This window comes from Colossoma macropomum, unplaced genomic scaffold, assembly GCF_904425465.1.
Source record: "Colossoma macropomum unplaced genomic scaffold, Colossoma_macropomum, whole genome shotgun sequence".
In the NCBI taxonomy this organism is placed as follows: domain Eukaryota; kingdom Metazoa; phylum Chordata; class Actinopteri; order Characiformes; family Serrasalmidae; genus Colossoma; species Colossoma macropomum.
The window spans coordinates 37,738,293-37,759,806 of record NW_023494785.1 but is presented as its reverse complement, the minus strand read 5'-3'; the positions used below and the strand labels follow the sequence as shown (position 1 = coordinate 37,759,806).

The window sequence follows — 21,514 nt, the reverse complement described above, 5'->3', positions numbered from 1 at the left end:
GCAGGTTAGAAGGTCTCCAAAAGCAGCACATGACACCACGTTCTAAAGAGATTTAAACACCGAAGTCATTGAAATCTACCAGCCTGGAAAGAGTTACAAAGCCATTACTAAGGCTCTGGGACTCCAGTAAACCACAGTGAGAGCCATTATCCACAAATGGAGAAAATTTAGAACAGTGGTGAACCTTCCCAGGAGTGGCTGGCCTACTAAAATTTCACCAAAAGCGTATAGGCAGCTCGTCCATGAAGTCACAAAAGAACGCAGAAGAACATCTATAGAACTGCAGGCCTCACTTGCCTCAGTTAAAGTCAGTGTACATGTTTACACAATGAAAAAGACACAGGACAAAAATGGCATTAAATTAATGGAATTAAAGGTGGAACTATTTGGAAGACATGGATCCTATTACATCTGGCATAAAGCTAACACCAAAGTCCATCATAAGAACATCATACCAACAGTAAAACATGGTGGTGGTAGTGTGATGGTCTGGGGCTGCTTTGCTTCTGTAGGACCTGGACTACATGTCATAATTGATGAAACCATGAATTCTGCTCTCCATCAGAAAATCCTGAAGAAGAACGTATGCCTATCAGTCTGTGATCTAAAGCTCAAGGGTTATGCAGCAGGACAGTGATCCCAAGCACACAAGCAAGAAAAGCAACAAAATTTTTCATGCCTCCAAAATCTTAGAAGTTCCAAGTAATCTCAAACACTTTCAGTGATGTTGAGGTGTGGACACTGGGGTGACCAGTTCATACTGAGAACACCAGCAGCTTCTTTGAAATTTGATTCAATTATTTCGTTTCTTTTATCTACTTTTCTCAGTGAAGGGTTCTTGACAGCTTTCAGACTCATAGTGTTGAGTTATCTTCTCGCAGTGCAAGGATGGACTGTGGATTGTTTCAGATCTGAAGCAGCTTGATTTTCTCCTCTCTCTCAAAGATGAAAGCTTGAAGTACTGTTTATCTGATGATGACAGATTTAGTGGTCAACAGAGTCTTCCAAGTGGTTGTTAGGAATCCCATTTTTCATCATCTTCCCATCTTTTCATCATTTTTTCATGTCCTACTTCAGAAACTCTTGTTTTTTCACTTATTTGCCTTTGATTTACTCCTTCCTTATGCCATTGAATTGTCTTATATCTCATCTCCTCAGAAATATCTCCTGAAAAATGAAAATCTTTTATATTAAGGAATGTTTTGGAAATTAAACCACTGTGTAAATATGCCAGCAACACTGTGCTGTGCCTTGTACACCCATGCCAGCCCTACACCCTACCATAGCACTTCTATGTTTGCTGTCACTGCTGTGCTGAGAATGATCCACCACCCAAATAATATCAGGTGCATATTGGTCAGGTCACGTGGTCAGAAGCTGACCAGTAAGGATTAGCGTAGAGGGGAGCTGATACATTTTTCAACAGCAGATGGGCTACAGTCTGAAATTATACACTTATGTAGTGGACATGCAAGGTATGTGGACCTTATATTGAATCAAAATCAGAATTAGAGTCTGAATCAGAATCAGATTCAGAATCAAAACCAGAATCAGAGTCAACAGTGGTCCTGTAACAGTAGTCCTTAGTTCTGAACGGTGGTGGGGTTAGGTTAGGATTTGCACCAGGGTTAGGGCTAGGACCAGGGTGAGGGTTGGGTTTAGGTTTTGGGTAGAGGTTAAGGTCAGGGTTAAGATTAGAGCCAGGTTTAGAGCTAAAGTCAGTTTAATAGATATTTAGTTCAATGTAACTTAATGGTCTATTAAGTACCTACAAGCATCTAAAGTAGACTATCCAAATAAAGTGTTATCGACTTAAATCCTTTTGCTTTGAGTGACCCTATACCTTATTTACATTTATTTTATTAAAATAAATGATTCAACATTCCAGTTTGGCACTACTGAAACTTTACCCAATGTTTCAGTATTGACTGTTTTATCCAATTTAGAGCAGAACTCAAAATGCTAGTCAGTACATGACTAGCAGACATGGCTTTGAACAGCTGTACACATGTAAAATTATAATATTTTTCATGAAAACGTTTAAATGCACAAAATATGTGTTTCTATAGTGATAGTTCTTAATGTTTAACACTGATTTTCAGACTTTGGGACACATGTACTGCAAAACAATGGGATCTAACTGCTGACCATGTGGCCATGAGGGACAGGGATGCAGTCTTACTTCCTGCTCTACAATGCAGGGGTGTGGCTAAAATAAGGCTCTGTATCGCTGCTAACAAAACCTCATATCTCCATTTTTGACATAATCTGAAAGTACCCATTGTCTTTTACATTGTATGTAAATTTCATGATGAATGGATCAACAGAAATGACCCAAAATTGCTTGGAAAAATATTCTGGTTCCTTTGACTTACATTAAAAGTAGAGAACGTTTTTTACTTCTCCTGTAAATTTCTCATTTTGGAGGTATGAGGTTTTGTTCTGACAAACATATGTATATATATTTTTTTCACAAGTTGAAATTTAGGGGTTAGGGTTTGGGACAGACAGCTCTCAACAGAAAGTACCCCAAGAGTTATGATTTTGTATAAATTTCAATTATTGCATTGGGTTTAAATAGATCATGGCATAATCCTTATAAGTATCTAAGGTCTGAATACGTCAACGTTTTTCACACAGTTTTTTTAACTGTGGAACTATGGTTTGAACTAATTTGGTAGAATGGTTTATATCTTTAATTTCCAGTCAGTTAAATTTCCCACTACCCAAATATTATCTGGTCAACAGCACAGCAAGGCAGGAACTGACCTATAATAATGGGGTAGAGGGGGACAGATAAATTGTGCAGCAACGAGTTGGCTACAGTCTGTAATTGTACCTATATAGTGGACCTGTAAGCTAGATGGACCTCATAAAGTGGACAGTGAGTGGAAGTACAAGATAAGGGTTTTTAATAAAGTGGACAGGGAGTGTAGTGTTTTCTCTCTGGGAAGCAGAGATATTTTTTCAGCTTCCAATTTCTGTGGCTAGACTGTGGTCACTGAGCCTGTACTTGTTCTTGATTAGGATTTGTCTGTGCTTTGTATCGCTGACAGTGAATCTCTCTCTCTCTCTCTCTCTCTCTCTCTCTCTCTCTCTCTCTCTCTCTCTCTCTCCAGCGCTGAAAGACGACCGTTTTCAGATGGTTCTCTTCACGCCGCGTCTGGTGCGCATCACCCTGAGCAACGTGAGTGTGTCGGATGAGGGCGGCTACTTCTGCCAGCTATACACTGACGACACACACCACCAGGTGGCCACACTGTCGGTGGTGGTGCCCCCGGAGGTGCCCTCAGTGGAGGTGAAGACAGAGGCAGTGGAGGGCGGAGAGGTAGAGCTCACCTGCTTGTCCCCCCGCAGCAAACCCCCCGCCACACTGCGCTGGGTCAGAGACCGCCGAGAAATACCCGGTGAGTGTGTGTGTGTGAGTGTATGTGTGGCAGTGCATCCAAAGATTGATTATGATTCTTTAGAAAACTATTCATTTTTCAGATTTCACCATGATTCAGTTTGATGATTCATGTTTCATCATTCTGGTATCAGATTTACAATCAGAGTCAGAATCAAGCTCAGAATTAGACTCAGAATCTGATTCAAAGTCAGAGTCAAAGCCTGAATCAGAATAGGAGTTTAGAATAGGAGTCTGAAACAGAGTCAAGGTCAGAATTGGAATTTGAAGTAGAATTAGAATTAGATTCAGAATCAAATGCAGAATCAAAGCCAGAATCACAAAGTCAGTCTGAATCAAAATCAGAATCATAGAATCATAATCTGTATTAAATTAGAATACTAGAATCACAATCAGAGCTAGAATTAGGTTCAGGACCTGAAACAGAGTCAGAGACATAATCAAAATCAAAATCAAACTCATAATCAGAATTACAATACTAATATCAGAATCAAAGTCAAAATTAAAGTCAGAAACAAAATTAGAATACAGTTAGAATCAAAATTAGAATCAGTCATCATCAGAATCAGAAATAGAATCATAATCAAATCAAAATTAGAATACTACAATAATAATCAGTCATCATCAGAATCAGAAATAGAATCATAATCATAATTAGAAATGAATAAAAGTCAGAATCACAGCCAGAAACAGAAATAAAGTCAATTTTTAAATACTAGAATCAGATTTAAGGTCAGAGTCAAAATTAAACTCAGAATCAGAATTAGAATCTGACTCTGAATCAGAGTTAGAATACTAGAATCAGAATCTGACTCAGGATTAGAGTAGGATACTAGAATTAGAATCAGAATTGGACTCAGAATCAGAATTAAAATTGAAGAATCCAAATCAGACTTAGAATACTAGAATCAGAATCAGAATTTGACTCAGAATCGGAATTAGAATATTAGAATCAGATTCAGAATCTGACTGAGATTCAGAGTTAGAATACTAGAATCAAAATCAAAATCTGACTCAGATTCAGAATTAAAACAGAAGAATCAGAATCAGGCTTAGAATACTTGAATCAGAATCTGACTCAGAATCAGAATTAGAATACTAGAATCAGAATCTGAATCTGACTCGGAATCAGAATCAGAATACTAGACTCAGAATTAGAATCTGACTCAGAGTCAGAATTAGAATACTAGAATCAGAATCTGAATCTGACTCAGAGTCAGAATTAGAATACTAGAATCAGAATCTGAATCTGTTCAGATTGATAAGTATTGTAATTATGATAGTTGTGTCTTTTCAGCATGTTCAGGTTAAATAATATTCAGAATACAGTATTCAGTTTGAGAAAGTATGCAAAAAAGAACACATTCACCCTCATGATTAATTATATCCAGTTTGATCCACTCCTCTCTGAACCTCTTTACATTCATTCATTCAGTCAGTCGCTCTTTCTATCGGCGACAGATTCTTTCTATCAGTCCCTGGCCAGCAGGTTTTCAGTCTTTCATCCTCTCCGCCACACTTCTGTTCACCCTGCGCTCTTATATCTCTTTTTTGCTTTTATCTCTCCTGCGTTGTGGCGGTAGGCCGTGTCTCTTTTGTCCTCTAATCTCTCCGTCAGGCTAAGCGCCATTCGTCTGTCAGAGAGTCAGCGCGTCTCCCTCTGTAGCTTTTTTCTTACTCTTAGACACATCTGTCCATCTGGCTGTCCGCCTGCTTGGACGCAATTACACACACACAAAAACGAGGTCTCAGCTGTGTGCCAGGGGGGCTGTACGCAGGTGCATCTGGATTTTAAATACTCATCTAGCTCCTCTGAGTGTGCATGTGCCCCCTCTGTTCTGGCAGCTCTGTTTCTCTCTTCATTAGGGGTGTAAATCTCTGACCTCGCAACAGTTGGATTTGATTCTCTAGAAAATGATTCAATGCATCAAAATTTGATTCCAGTTTTAGGAAACGATTCAGTGCTTTAAGAAAACTTTAATTTCACTGCAGTTTAATTTGATTACGATTCTTTAAAAATTGATCCGATGCATAATGACGTTTCAAGATTCACTACAATTTTGTTTGCTTCAAGTGCAATTTTTAGGAAATGATTTAGTGTATCAAGAAATCTCAAATTCTACCACAATTTCCACAAATTTTGTGTCAAATTTCTCCACACTTGCATTCAGTTACGATTCTTTACTAAACGATTCAGTGCATTGCAAAATCTCAAAATTCAACACAGTTCAGTTTGATTCAGTTATGATTCTTTAGGAAATGATTCAACGCATCATGGAATCTCAGATTCCACTATGATTTGTTCATCATGAAATCTCAAATTTCACGACAATTCAATTAGATTCCATTTTGATTCTTTAGGAAACTATTCAGTGCTTCAAAGAATCTTCAGTTTTACCACTGATAATGTTATGCTTCCTTTGGAAATGATTCAGTGCATCAAGAAATCTCCAGTTTAACCACTGATTACATGTAGACTGTTAAAGAAATAATTCAGTGCATCATGAAATCTCTAATTTTCCCACAACTTTGTGCATCAAATTTCACCACAATTTCATTCCATTATGATTCTTCACCAAACAAATCAGTGCATTAAGAAATCTCAAAATTTAACACAATTCGATTACGATTCTTTAAGTAATGATTCAGTGCAACATGAAATCTCAAATTTTGCTATGATTTGATTTGTGCATAATGAAATCTCAAATTTCATCACAATTTAATTTGATTCCATAATGATTTCTTAGAAAACGATTCAGTGCGTCGGGAAATCTCAAATTTAACCACTGATTAAATTTTGATTGTAAAAGAAAAGATTCAGTATTTCAAATTTTACCACAAATTAGCTCATTGTGAGATCTTAAATTTCAACACGATTTGACTTGATTAAGTCTTCTGGGGAATATTCAGTGCATTTTGCTATCTTACATTTGAACACAGTTTAATTCGATTTGATTGTGATTTTTTAGGTAATGATTAAGTGCATCATGAGATCTAAAATATCTCTGTGATTTGATTTGTGCATAATGAAATCTCACATTTCACCACAATATATTTTGATTCCATTATGATTCCTTAGAGAACGATTCAGTGCATCATTGTGTCTTACATTTCATCATGATTTCATTTGATAGAATTACTCTTTGAAACTACTGTTTCAAAACAGCTGTTTACACATCAGTCGCAGTATATTGCTGTTGTCGGAAGAAAACCTCATATCTCCAGAATGATAACTTTACGGGAGAGGGAAAAAACAAACTTTAATTTTAATGTAAGTCAATGGAACCAGACGTTTTTTCCAAGTCATTCTGGGTCATTTCGTTTGGTCCATTCTTCAGGAAATTTACACACAATGTAAAGGCCAACAGGAATTTTCAAATTATGCCGAAAACTGAAAAACGGCAAAAATGAAGATACAAAGTTTTCTTCTGACAGCAGCGATATATATGTTGGCAAATAGACTGGAAACTTTACTGCGGTCAAAAACATCCACTCCTCATCGTTATGGTCCTGTCATTTCTTGTGTGGAGGAGGCCAGACTACGTGTGCCTTGAAACTAGACACTTCCACACCCCAGCGTAAAGCAGTGCCATAGTTACACAATTGAAGTTATTTGGCTCGTTCTTCCGTTCGCCCACACTTCCCCTCAGCCTGCCAGCTTTCACCACACCTCTCTCGCCCTTTCTCTCTCTCTCTCCCTCTCATCCTTATTGAGGTTTACAGCAGTAATGAGCTGCGCTAATTAACCGTTAATACCTTATACAATATGTGCATGTAATAGTCTTCTGTAGTAGCAGAAGGCTCGGGATGAGTGGATGACATCACATGCATGTGTAGGCAATATAAAGTATTACATACAAGTAAATCATATGGAAGGAATATAATCAGCAACGTAAACAGCACAGTCCTCACTGCATGATGGGAAAAACCCATGAACAAAGCACACACATGCTAAAAACACCATCGTTTCCCTGGTTGCTGTAGTGACCATGCATGCTTAAAATCCCTACTGTTGAATGCAGCAGCTGTTTTATGCAGTTTCACTTGCATGGCTTCAATGGAGCTTTGCGCTAGGATTGCTTCTTTAATTTTGAGGCGACCGACGACTCAGGGCCCCCCATAGTTGGCGCTTATGTCTGTATCTCTTCAAAGCCAGACAGCACGCAGCTGTGCGTGTTCTGCTGCTGAAGTCTACATTTATATCGACTGAGTCCCTCATAAAAATTAGGGGTGACCTGACAAGCTTCACTTGGGCTAATACAGTAGCGGAACGTCCCTCAAGATGCCATCTGTGATTCATTTAAGTGAAAATGATGAGGGCATGTTAAAGACAGTACTGAAATTGAGGGTAGGCTTGCTTCCAACGCTGCTGGTTCGTATCCAACACTTATTTTCCAAATCGTGAGTCTCCAGCCCTGGGGTGTATTTCAAAAAATGATCTAAATGAAATATATGGTACCACTTTAAAATAAGACTACCTTTATAAAGGTTGTTAATGGTTATTAGTTAAGTCATAAACACTTTATTAATCATTAATATGCAGTTATAACATATTAATAAAAAGGGCAAAAGTGAGCTGTTATGTCTGATGAATGTGAATTTGTAATAGGGCTAACAGGTTTAGTGCTGACTGATGAAGAGTAAACATCAAAATCTGCAGTTTGACAGCATCAATGGATGTATGTTCACTATTAGGCAAACAGCAGGTCACTGTGGCCCTTTTATATTTATGTGTTGTTAATGCTTTTCACTGATTTCAAGGTCTTTAATAAAGCAATAAACCACAAGAGGCCATGCATTACTGCGATTTAATCACGGTAAAGGGTGTTGTTAGGCATGACACAAAGCAGAGTCAAACTGCCTTCCCTTGTGATAAAATCACATTAAATCATGGCCTCAAGTGAGTTACTGCTTTTCCAAAACTGCAGCCAACATAAAATATGATAAAATACACAATTCTGCAGAAAATAATTTATGTTGTGATTAATAATTATCTGTATATTGTGGTCATTTAATTAAACTTTTGCTTTATAATTACTTTTTTTTCACCAAATTACCACCGGTGAGTCTTATTTAGCACCAATCCAGCGGCGCCCTCTTCTCACGCTGGGGCTGAATCTCAAATGGCTCCCTGCTCCCTACATAGTGCACTACACAGGAGTTTAAATACTGGATCCTGCAGCCCAACGGTGCAAAATAGTCATTTGGTACTCAGCCACATCCACACTCGATAAATGATGTAATATTTATCTGTAGAGGCTAGAATTTCTAAACTTTCATAGCTAGAACACTATTTAGGGAGCACAGAGCCATTTGGGATTCAGCCAGGGTTTGACGTGACTTCTGACTGAAACACGAACATTTGAAGCGTGTGAGACATTCAAGTGACATTTTTAGACTTTTATACTGCCGTTTTACACTTAATTATCTCTTAAGTACTTTAATTCAAACCTGTGATATTAATTATGGAGTTGTTTAGCATGTTTGCTATCTTTTAGCCTGTTAGCTAGCTGACTAGCCTAGTTCTAGCCATTAGTTGCCAGCCCAGTTCAGTTGTTGTGAGGTGGTCATGTAGGCGTATTACATGGATTTTACAACGGCTTCGAGCACGGCTCAGCCAATCAGATTTTAGAACCAAAGTGGTACCAAATATATAGTAACACCTCTCTGTGTCTTTCTCTCAGGTGTGGTGTCCCAGCAGGAGAACGGGAAGACGGTGAGTGTGTCCAACACCATCCGTCTGCCCGTGGAGAGGAAGGATAACGGCGCCGCCCTGAGCTGCGAGGCGTCTCACCCGGCACTGGTGGGCCAGAAGAGGGTGCGCCACTACCGCTTGGACGTACACTGTGAGTCCCACCTCCGACCCCCCCAATCTGCCAGCTGCCACGTTAGCTTCATTAGCGCCTGTTACCAGCCCCCCCGAATAACCATCTGTTTATGTATTGCTCTGTTTGCACAGCAAACTCTCATTACAGTACTTGAGTACCTTTTACCCTGGAGCTGCACTTTTCTGAGTATGATTAAATATTGTATTTGACTTATCTGTGTTAATTTTTAATAACTGTTAGAGTTAAACAAAAAAAAAACTCCCTCTTTTTTACACTCACCTTCCAACCTGAGGAAGAGCTGGATAACTTTGTTTTCTTATTTTGTTGTTTTACTACAACAAGTATTATTTATTAAACCAAAGGCGTGGCATGTATTGTGTATGGTTCTACATAGCACCAAAAAGGGTTCTTCTAATGTTACAAGCTTGACATCTTAGCACTAGCTTTTTGGTGCTATATAGGACCACATACAACACATTCCAAGCTTTTGGTGTAGAACCACTTCATACTTAAATGGTTCTTTTTATGGTGTAATGGTGCTTCGGATTGATGGAGAATGGGTTGTATGTGGTTCTAGCATCAAAAAAGGTTCTTCTGTTGTTTCAAGCCTGACATCATAACAGTAGCAGAACTCTTTGTGATACTATATGGAATCCTTGTCAAAAAGGTTCTATGTAGAACCGTGTACAACACATTCTCCATCAATCTGAAGAATTCTTTCATGATGCAGTGAACCCTCTAATCATGCAGATAGTTCCTTGAGTGTTCATGGTTCTATATAGAACCATTTTCTTTACTAAAGAATCATCTTCTTTAAGAGTGTTGAACCACTTCATCCTTAAATGGTTCTTTGCATGGTGAAATGGTTCTTCAGATTGATGGAGAATGAGTTGTATATGGTTCTACACAGAACATTTTTGAAAATGGTCCTATATAGCGCCAAAAAGCGTTCTTCTAGTAAACCATTATAGCATGCAAAGACCCACTTAAGCATAAAGTAGTCCTACACGCTTAATAAAGATGGTCCTTTGAAGGTTTTAGTAAAGAAAATGTTTCTATATAGGACCATGAGCGGTCAAAGAACCATTTACATGATTAAAGGGTTCTTTGCATCATTTAAGCTTTCTTCAGATTGATGGAGAATGTGTTGTATGTTGTTCTATTTAAAACCTTTTTGAAAATGGTTCTATATACCACCACAAAGGGTTCTGCTATTGCTATGATATCAGGCTTGTAACAATAGAAGAACCCTTTTGGTGATATATAGAACCATTTACAACACATTCTCCATTAATCTGAAGAACCATTTCATCATGCAAAGAATCATTTAAGCTTGAAGTTGTTCTACACTCTGAAAAATGATGGTTCTTCAAAGGCTCTTTAGTAAAGAAAATGGTTCTATATAGAACCATGAACACTCAAAGAACCCTTTGCATGATTAAAGGATTCCTTGCATAGTGAAAGAGTTCTTCAGATGAATGGAAATAGTGCTTTATATAGTTCTTTATAAAACCTTTTTGAAAATGGTTCTATATTGCACCACAAAGGCTTCTGCTGTTGTTACGATATCAGGCTTGTAACAGTAGAAGAACCTTTTTTGGTGTAGAACCACATACAACACATTCTCCATCAATCTGAAGAACCATTTCACCATGCGAAGAACCATTTAAGCATGAACTGATTCTACACACTTAAAAATGATCTAAAAACGTTCTTCAAAGGTTCTTTAGTAGATGTTCTGTATAGAACCACACTTAAAGAACCCTGTGCATGATTGAAGTGTTCTTCAGATTGATGGAGAATGTGTTGTATATAGCTCTATATAAAACTTTTTTAAAACGGTTCTACATAGCACCGAAAAGGGTTCTTCTAGTGTTATGATGTCAAGCTTGTAACAATAAAAGAACCCTTTTGGTGCTATGTAGAACCATATACAACACATTCTCCATCAATCTGAAGAACAATTTCACCATGCAAAGAACCGATTAAGCATGAAGTGGTTCTAAATAGAACTCGTGGTTCTAAAAAGAACCATTATCTTTAGTAAAGAACCCTTGAAGAACCATATTTTTGAAAAGCATACACTTATTTATGTAAGAGTTTTTAGCACTCCTGCCTTCTTGGCAAGCGTTTAAAAGTGAACATGTGAAAGGTCAAAAAAACACTCCATGCAACGCCTGGCAACCACTGTGGTAGTGAACATATTTGAGAGAGTTTTGGAGAACAGACTACTGGCAACATTAGCTTCCAAAATCTCAGCTACATTTTGTGCAAAACAAGAACATTGAACTTGGAATGGAACCCAAAACAGAACCAAAACACACAAAGACGACAAGCACAGCAGACAACAGAGCAGTTTGAGACAGATTGACGAAGAGGTTCACTTTTATAAGCATTTGCATAACTGTAGTCCATCTGTTTCTCTGCATACCTTTTTGCCCCCTTTCACCCTGTTATTCAGTGGCCAGGACCCCCACAGGACCACCACAGAGCAGGTACTATTTGGGTGGTGGAACATTGTCAGCACTGCAGTGACACTGATGTGGTGGTGGTGTGTTAGTGTGTGTTGTGCTGGTACGAGTGGATCAGACACAGCAGTGCTGCTGGAGTTTTTAAACACTGTGTCCACTCACTGTCCACTCTATTAGACACTCCTACCAAGTTGGTCCACCTTATAGATGCAAAGTCAGAGACGATAGCTCATCTGTTGCTGCACAGTTTGTGTTGGTCATCCTCTAGTCCTTCATCAGTGGTCACAGGACGCTGCCCACAGGATGCTGTTGACTGTATATTTTTGGTTCTCAGTCCAGCAGCAACACTGAGGTGTTTAAAAACTCCAGCAGCACTGCTGTGTCTGATCCACTCGTACCAGCACAACACACACTAACACACCACCACAGCAGTGTTACTGCAGTGCTGAGAATGATCCACCACCCAAATAATACCCGCTCTGTGAACGTCCTGAGGGGGTCCTGACCACTGAATAACAGGTGAATAAAGTATGCAGAGAAGCAGATGGACTACAGTCTGTAACTGTAGAGCCACAAAGTGCTTCTATATTGTAAGTGAAGCTGATAAAATGGGCTGTGCTTGTATATACAAGGAGGGGTACTTAATAAAGTGGCTGGTCAGTTAATTAATATTAATAATCACAAAAGGTACTGAATGAAAAAAACTCCCTCCAAGAAATATTTGTTGTATTTGTGGTCGAGCTTTTCCTGCTTGCGGCTTAAACAGCAAGCTGATTGGCTTAGTTTATTGAAGGGCAGGACTTTCCATAAATAGACATCATGTTGAGCATCACAAGCTTTCCCATTCGTGGCTGGCGTGGCCAGTCCCCTCCACAAAATCTGATTGGCAACCCTCGATGCCAAAGCGACATTTCTGCCACACCTTTGGCTTCCACCTCACTGTGGGGTGGGTGTCAGCTTTAAGAGGAGAGTTGTTGGGCTATCGACGATCGGTGGCACAACTGACCAACCTCCCTCCAACCCCCTCCTCCACTTACACATTCACATTGCCACTGTGCCTAAAACACCCCACCACCCCTTTGCCACCCCTGGCAAAATTTCCTAGATCTGCCAATCAGGTGGTGATTTTTCTGATTTCTCATTCGTTTTCCCCATCGAGAAAAACTACGTAGACCCAGAGTACCTTATATGGTCATGCCACTGACCACAATATGATGCTGAGATTACTTTAGATTGTGTAATACAAGACCTGCTGGTTTGAAGTTTCTTCTTTGTTTTTCGGGATATTCTGAATCGGTAAATGTAACACTGCCCCCTAGTGCACACGTCAGCGCCACGCATGAGTATTTTGGCAGACAAGTATGTGACCGTCGGCACACAATGCTCACGCATGTTCGCAGATCCGCAGACGCAGAAATGTAATTCGGCCTTTGAACGCAGCGACGTGTGAAATTGATTTTGCGTAGCTGGAAGCGTTTGCGTACTTGCGTTTGGGTAACTTTTCTGGCTTTGCTGTGCCAAAACAGCGGCATAATGGCTGGATGAGGCGAATGTGGTGAAATGTGACAAGCCACACTGAGTTGCTGTTGATGTGTGTCTCCACAGTCGCCCCCACTGTGAGGATCATCCCCCCCCAGGGAATTCTCCGAGAGGGAGACTCGCTCAGCCTTACCTGCTCTGTCAATGGAAATCCACTGTGAGTTTCTCTATGTGTGTGTGTATGTGTCTTTGCTTTCTCATGAACGTGTGTGGGTGCACGACACTGAAGGGGGTTGATCTGTGTGTGGGTGAGACTGTTTCTGTACCAAAAGCTCCTTTCTGCTTGCCAGCTTGCCTTTTTTTTTCCTAGGGATTCACTCCGCTTATGGAAAATCTGCCCAATCCAGCTGAGCTTAAGAGCAAATGAAAAGATCTATATGAGCTTAAAAGCAAATGCCCAGATACCGTATCAATACACAGGGGACAGAAGCTGCTAGGCCTACCTGCCCACCCCCCCACCAACGCCCCCGCCTCGCCTCCTCCTTATTCCTCTTATTCCTTTTTTTCCCCACCCCCTCACTCGATCCCTTCTTCTCTGACTCTTTGAGAAATGGAGGACCAGGGTTAAACAGCAGGATTAATTAGACAAGAGGGCAAAAAAATGACTGAGGGGGCATAAACGGTTTTCTCTAAAATAGGCTTATCTGGTTTTATAACCGATTATTCTATGGTGGCTGTCTTTCTTCAGGCATTACCGTTAATGCAGTGCCATACAGTTATCTGGCATAGCTATATCACAGCCTAAAAACCACATATTAAAGTTAAAGTATTAACCGAACAGCAGGAGACCAACAACACTCATGAAATATGAAGCCACAAAATGTGTTCACCTTGGAATTGCTGTTATTAGTCCATTCAGATCTAGGATCAGCAATTTTAAGTGCACTTTTTTGTAATATCTCATGAAATTACCCTCACATTCCTCTAACTGTCAATAAAGTATTTGTCTAGAGGAAAAAATCTGGTCTCTGTGGTTGTCCCACACTCTGTTGATAGGAGAAAAAGCAACTAGTGAGGACCACCAACATCCAAACTATCAAGACAAACGGGTTAGGGATGTTGCACGTTCACAGAAATTATTATTATTATTATTATTATTATTTGATTTAACTCGGAAGTGGAAAGTTGGCACTCTGAATTCTATTTCAACCCCACTCATTTAAGCTACAAAATGAGGAAAAATCATTGACGCCTCCATGAAAGCGAGTACTATGCGCTAATGTTTGTGAGCCTGCTGGTCTAAGCTGGTCTAAGCAAGTCTGATGCTGGTTTAGCTAGTCACCCAGCTTGGTCATACTGGTTGACCAGCATGCCAACATCCAAAACACGACAGATACTAGTTTTGCTGGTGACCAGCATGTTAACTTCCATTGCTGCTGACCATCAAACCAACACAACATGGTGTGTTGCTGTTGACCAGTTGCTGGTTTTTCTAGCAGATATGATCCTTATGCATTTATAGATTTATAAAAGTAGAGAAATTGAGGTTTAGTACTGTTGAAAGTATAAGCAGCCATTTGGAACTCAGAGCTGGGAACACCTTTCCAACTTTCCGAGAAGGAATTCCCAGTTGATGGGTATTTTCTGTGTTTTTTTCCTGAGATGAACAATGGAAATTTCGAAGATTCGAGCTTTACTCGAACACAGCATTAGTGGCAAGCCGGAACCTAGCATTAGCATTTTGTAGCTAGCTAGCTACAACTACAAAGATAAAAAGAAAAGAATATGACCCTGTCGCTGACAACAGTGAACATTGGTTTGGCTAGAGATTATTTTGCTTAGCACATTTCCCTCTAAACTGTCCAGCTGATGTACCTAAGTAAGTTAGCTATTGTTAACGTTAGCTGATTACCCAGCTAATGTAGTTGCTGATAAACTAAGACAGCTTGTGCTGTAGCTCTAGCTAAGACAATTAGCTAAAAAATAGTAGCCTATCTGAAGCTAACCCTGCTGAAAAAATAGCACAAACTATCATGAATTCTGTCCTGATATAAACTGGCTTATGACGGTTTATGCTAGTCTGGTGCTGGTTCAGCTGGTCAACCAGCTTGACCAGCATCCAAAACACGACAAATGCTGGTTGTGCTGGTGACCAGCTAAGCTGGTCTACGCTAGTTTTTCTAGCAGGGAACAAAGTGGGCTCTGGGTTCCAGGAAACATAATCCAGCAAAGTTAAAGTTAGCTAGCTTCTGTTTTAGCTAACATTAGCTAAATAAGTAGATGTGTAGATGTTCACTAATGTCAGCATTTGTTAGAATAGTTGATTACAGCTAATTTAGCACTGACATTCAGAAGTTCTGGGATAGGCCACAAGTGTGCTTGTTCTTGCAACGTGTCTGCATTTGTTTGGGCCATTGAGTCTCAAATAGATAAGAATGCCTTATACCTAGGTAGCAAGAGGATGTTGGCACAATGCCAGTAAACATCATCATAGTCCTACGTCGAATTTCGCCATCAGAACGAATTTGGTCCGTCTTGGTTGCATATTCAGAACATGGATAATGGTTGTTAAAGAACATTAGGTTGGAGACAAAATGCCATATACTCACATAAGTATACACAAATTGAAATTATGCAAAGTCTCCATAAATTATGTAATGTCTCAATTTAATTGTCTCAACAGACTTTCAATAAGTGGACTGAAAATGAACCAAACTGAAAATGGTAGCATGTAGCTATTTCTGACAGGCTGATATCATCAATATGGACTGAAAGATCTGAACAGTTTGCTCAGCTAGGCCATCAAAGTGAATGCAGTTTGAAGGCTAAGCTAACTTACAGGACAAAACAGAAACGTAAAGCTGAGGGACAGCAATATTACATTTAAAGCTGGACTGCCAGCGCTGGGCCTTTTATGGAGGAACGGACAGATGACGGATGGAGGGAAGAAAACCGATGGGCTCAGCGGGATCTTGGAGAAGATGAGTGCTGGAGAGGACGAACAAAAAGAGTGGTCAGGCCAGATGGAGGGATGAAGGCGCAGGAGGGGCGAAAGTAGGAAGTCTGGGATTGTGTGTGAGAGGGAGAGAGAAAGACTAAGAGAAAGAGAAAAGGCCTGGGTAAGGCTTTTAGCCTAGAGTACCAACATTCTCTAACTTTCATTACAGGAATAGTTCAACATGTTTCACCCTGATCTCAATCTGCCACATATTTACACATTTGGTTACTTTGAAAAGTAATGCTGACACATTTCATTGTACTTGTTGACTAGAACCTACTTATAATCAAAGCCAGTGGGCAGCTGCTTCAAATATCCCCAAATGCTGTGATACTGTGATGATATATTTGGAAAAGAATGTGATATTGAATTTGACCATTATTGCCTAGCACTACCCACTGTGTGGTCAGAATGCCAGAATGTGGAGCACAGGATGGGGAGAGTTAGCAGCTCCATAATGATGAACGAGTGTAAGGCTGGTGGGATGAAGGATGGTGCAGCTGTATCCGTTATAGAGCCATAACGATCCTGCTAGTCTGACATTAATCACCAATTAACCGCCGTCCGCTATTGTTGGGGGGTGTGTTTATCAGCAGCCTGTGGCTGTTTTCTTGGTCCATTGTCTGTGTGTGTGTGTGTAGGTGTGCGACGTAGGGTTGTCCCCGGCAGGTTTTAATTAAAAGTGTCCGGTGGGATTATTGGCAAAGCTGATAGAGAGATTGTAATCTAGCCAGGGAGGATGAAGGATCTTTTCTTTTCCTGTGGCTTTGTGTGTGTGTGTGTGTGTGTGTTTTCCATAATCTCTTTCCCTTCACACTCTTTGTCCCTCAGTCTGTCTTCCGTTATCCTCTCGGCCTCGGCTCCAGGTCCCCAGCCTCTTTTTTCTCCTCCTCTTTCTGAACCTTCACTTTTTGTACTGCTAAATTTTTCATTCACTTCTCAGTTCAATGTGAATGGAAAATGTATGAGTTTTTGTTGTTTAAGATGAGTTACTTTAAGTGTCATACAGGTTTTTCTTTTGTTAAACACCAACGCAGTTAATTGTCTTAGCTTTGTCTTTAATTTTAAAAATATTTTTGGATGAATCCAAAAAAGGCTCTTTACTTCCTATGTAGAGCACCGCATGAGGCAAGAAGTAGTCAGGGTATCTGTGGGTCATTGAAAAGTAGGGAAAAAGTCACTGCATCAGCTTTATTGTAATGACAAAAACGGAAATAATTTAAATGGTTTGAGACTCGAGACTCATTTCGGATGCACATCTAAGAGACTTGACTCAGCTTTGAGACTTGACCCGGATTCGCACCTCAGAGACTCAAGACTCAACTGCACTCACGCCTTGAGGCTTGAGACTTGACTCTGACTGGCACCTCAGAGACTCAAACCTCAACCTAGACTCAAGGCATGAGTCCAAGTCAAGTCTTAAGTCTCTGAGGTACAAATCCGTGGTAAGTCTCAAGTGTCTGAGATGCAAGACAGAGTCAAGTCTTGAGTCTCTGAGGTGCGAATCCGGGTCAAGTCTCAAAGCTGAGTCAAGTCTCGGAGATGTGCATCCAGACTCGCACCTTAGAAACTCTGAACTTGACTTGAACTCGCACCTCAGAGGCTAGAGACCCTGGTCTCATGTAGATCTCAAAGACTAAAAACTCGACTCAAACTCGTACCTCAGAGACTCTAGACTTGACTTGGACTCACACCTCAGAGACTCAAGACTTAACCTGTACTCACACTTTGAGGCTTGAGATGTGACTCGGACTCGCACCTTAGAGACTCTGAACTTGACTTGAACTCGCACCTCAGAGGCTAGAGACCCTGGTCTCATGTAGATCTCAAAGACTAAAAACTCAACTCAAACTCGCACCTCAGAGACTCTAGATTTGACTTGGACTCACAGCTCAGAGACTCAAGACTTGACCTGCACTCACACTTTGAGGCTTGAGATGTGACTCGGACTCACACCTTAGAGACTCTGAACTTGACCTGAACACCTCAACTAGAGAGCCTGGTCTGATTTAGACCTGAAACACTAAAAACTCGACTCAAAATCGCACCTCAGAGATTAGAGACCCTTGTCTGACTTGCATCTCAGACCTCAAACCTCAACCTGGACTCGCATCTCAAGGACTTGAGACTCAACTTCCATCTCAGAGACTTGAGACTCAATTCTGACTTGCACCTCAGAGGCTAGAGACCCCAGTTGGACTTGCACCTCAGAGACTCTAGACTCTACTCAGACATGCACCTCAGATACTCTAGACTTAACTCAGGCTTGTATCTCAGAGACTTCAGACTTGACTTGAAATCTTACCCCAGAGGTTCAAGACTCGACTCAGACACACATTTTAGCAGCTTGAGACTTGACTCAGACTCACATGTCAGAAACTCATGACTCAACTCAGACGCACACTTCAGAGTCTTAAAATGTGTCTTTAACTCGCTCTGCAGAGGCTCTAGATTTGACCAGGTCTCATACCTCAGACTCTAGACCAGAATGACTTGTGAACATCTCTGGTTAGACACATTGGGTTTTAGGGCTGTGAAGACTGTCATGCATGATCCATCCATATGATTAGACTAAGATTAGTCAACTGAAGGCGTCTATCACATATTTCCATCCTAACATTAACTATCAAACATCATGGTTACCACTGTGGCCCTCTCTACTAGTAAGACAAGAACTTTGTGGACTTCTCTCTCATCAAGATTTTCTGCTTGGTTTTGGTTATACACCATGCTGTGTAAATTTAGCCTTAATGGGCAACAAGTGGCTCAAAGCACCATTAAAAATGCCTCAGTGTGGCATTAAAAAGCATTGTATTAAATTTGCTGATACCTGCAGATACCCAGCTAGTGTATTATGTCTCATAGTGAGCCAAATGAGGTTCAGCATGTCTTCTTTTTATTCTCTCTCTCTCTCTCTCTCTCTCTCTCTCTCCAGGCCACGTAACATCCAGTGGTCACGAGTGAACGACACTCTACCAGAGAGGGCAGAGATATCTGGCAACACCCTCGTCATGTCTCGTCTCAGCCAGTCCCATAACGGCACCTACCTGTGTCAGGCACATAACAATTACGGCCGTGCCGCTGACCACTACATGCTGCTGGTGTACGGTAAGGGACCGTTGCTGGGGTCAACGGACTTGACAATGCTATAGGTTCAACATCAGAATGGCCTCAGGGCAGTCTACCATGGTTATCATCATCGTCTTCTCTTTATCTCATATCCAGATAATTATATCCTTATTAATTCTTCACACTGAAAGTGAAGCCACAATGTTATCACTTTCCGTAAGTCCAAATATTTCCACATCAACGAAAACTATTTGAAAAAAGGTACAATTTTGTTCTTTTTTTTAAGCTTTGTAATTTGTGCTGCATCAGAAAGACCTATAGTAACATGATTTAGCAAATTTTTTACTCTTCCAGATGAGGATAAATGTACTACCACGTCGCTTTGGTAGCATTTGGTAAGAGTAACGTTAGCTTACTGACAGTTACACCTTGTGCTCCTTGTCAGAAGGAAGTCAGCAAACACTATTACCTTAACACTAAGTGCATCAGAATGTAAACCTGAATGGTGTGTTGAAGTGTGGATTGTTCTCTTAAGTAGTGTCCCGATCCGATCAAGCAGATTGGGATCAATGTCGACCCAGTCACCTTTGAGAGGATTGTGTATTCATTATAGGAAGCCCACTTCAGATCCTTTATTTCTTTATTGCACTCTACTTATGCCACTGTTGTAGAGATGCCATAAACAGACATTTTTGACAATGTTGGGCAGTGAGGTACATTTTCACAAGTTAACAAAGTGCTCAATGTGTTTGAAGTAGCCAACTTTTGTGTAACACAATGGGCATGTCAAATGTGAGTGCACGGCTATCGCACTTCAAATCTAATTTGTACCGCTTGCTGCGAGCGACATGGCACCAAAAACCATGAAGAAAATACACTACTGCTACACTTTTCACTCGCAACTGGTTAAAAAGGAAACTATCTTAGAAACATTCTGACAGCAGTAGAGTGTGATGCGTCTGGGTTAAAACCGGCTTTTAATAGCGCATCCAAAACATACTTTGTAAAGACTTACCTAAGGTGATGTTAACTAACTAATGCTAATGTCATTGACCTTTGCTAGCAACATCTGAAATCATAAATTTCAAAACGGTTACCCTTATGCTCCGTCCCTCTCCCGCCTGACCATCTAATCTTTGATCCAAAGCACTGCTACGGCACTGCCTCATTCTCCAGTGCTAATGGCGACTTCAGGCATTGCACCTTTCAGCAGGAGCAGCAGCAGGGCTGATTTATTATTGAGCAGTTATGTAAGGAATTAGGTCTCTCGAGGCGGCCCCCTCTCTCCTTCTATCTCCCTTTTTCTTCCCTTTCTTCGCCCGGTAAAGGCAGCCATCAAACGCGGCGCCTTAACGAGGCATCTCCGAGAGCCCAGGTGGGTGGGAATGTCATCTTTCATCCCGGCCGCCATCCCTCGCTCCCTCTCTCTCTCCATCGCTGCATTTGGCGAAGCGTGTCGCCTTTGATGCTCCCTTGTACTTCAGAGGACGTCTCCCCTCTCCGTTCTTCTTCCTTTTTCCCCTCTCTTGCTCCGCCCGGCTGTCTCGTAACGGAAGAAAGGGGACGGACAGACCATCCCAGGCAGCCGTGCAGGCTAAGAGGAAGATGGGCAGAGGCTAAAGGAATAGTTTGGTGACTTACACATGAACATTATCTATTTATATCATTATTACCCTAAATGTTTGGTGCCCAAAGTAGCTAACAAGTAATGGAAGCGAATACCCCACAAATAAGCAAACTACATGCCTAAATCATTAGACACTTGCCCCAAAATGTGTCGTTATTACATAGTCTTAAATTGCTTATGTGGTTTCTGACAGCATATGACACACTTATCTGTGAAAAGTAGGCAAAAGTACAAAATTTAGGCTACTACTGCTTTTAGCTATACAACAAATGTTTTTTATGTACTAGGAACCAAAAGTTAACCTAAAACATAATCATTCTTAATGGTTCCAGAAAAAAAAACGTACACTTGAAATCTCTGGTTACTGTTAATAACAGTATTTTTTGTTCCAAACCAGTCTTACTTCCAAACCCCCAAATGTTTTTGGATCAACATCATGTGTCATGTTGTGCTTAGACAATAGATTAATTTGGTAATTAGGTCCTACAAGTGGACAGTAGCTCTGAAAGTCCATTTACAACCACATGTCTGTTTTAGCAGTTCACTGATTTGATGGCTGGCAAACCTTTTGGCCAAAAATGTTCTAAAATGGTCAGAAAATTTTGACAGAAAAGCAAATATTAAGTAGACCTACCA

The 21,514-nt window shown here is 40.5% G+C and overlaps 1 protein-coding gene across 3 annotated transcripts in view; it reads left to right on the top strand.

The window, feature by feature from the left end:
• cadm4 (cell adhesion molecule 4) overlaps nucleotides 1-21,514 on the top strand; it is a 283,735-nt gene that overhangs the window by 234,685 nt on the left and 27,536 nt on the right. For all 3 annotated transcript variants that reach the window (XM_036593354.1, XM_036593362.1, XM_036593344.1), the window contains exons 3-6: nucleotides 3,120-3,407; nucleotides 9,091-9,252; nucleotides 13,311-13,401; nucleotides 19,118-19,290. In XM_036593354.1, coding sequence (XP_036449247.1) covers nucleotides 3,120-3,407; nucleotides 9,091-9,252; nucleotides 13,311-13,401; nucleotides 19,118-19,290 — 714 coding nt within the window. The remainder of the gene's footprint in view (nucleotides 1-3,119; nucleotides 3,408-9,090; nucleotides 9,253-13,310; nucleotides 13,402-19,117; nucleotides 19,291-21,514) is intronic.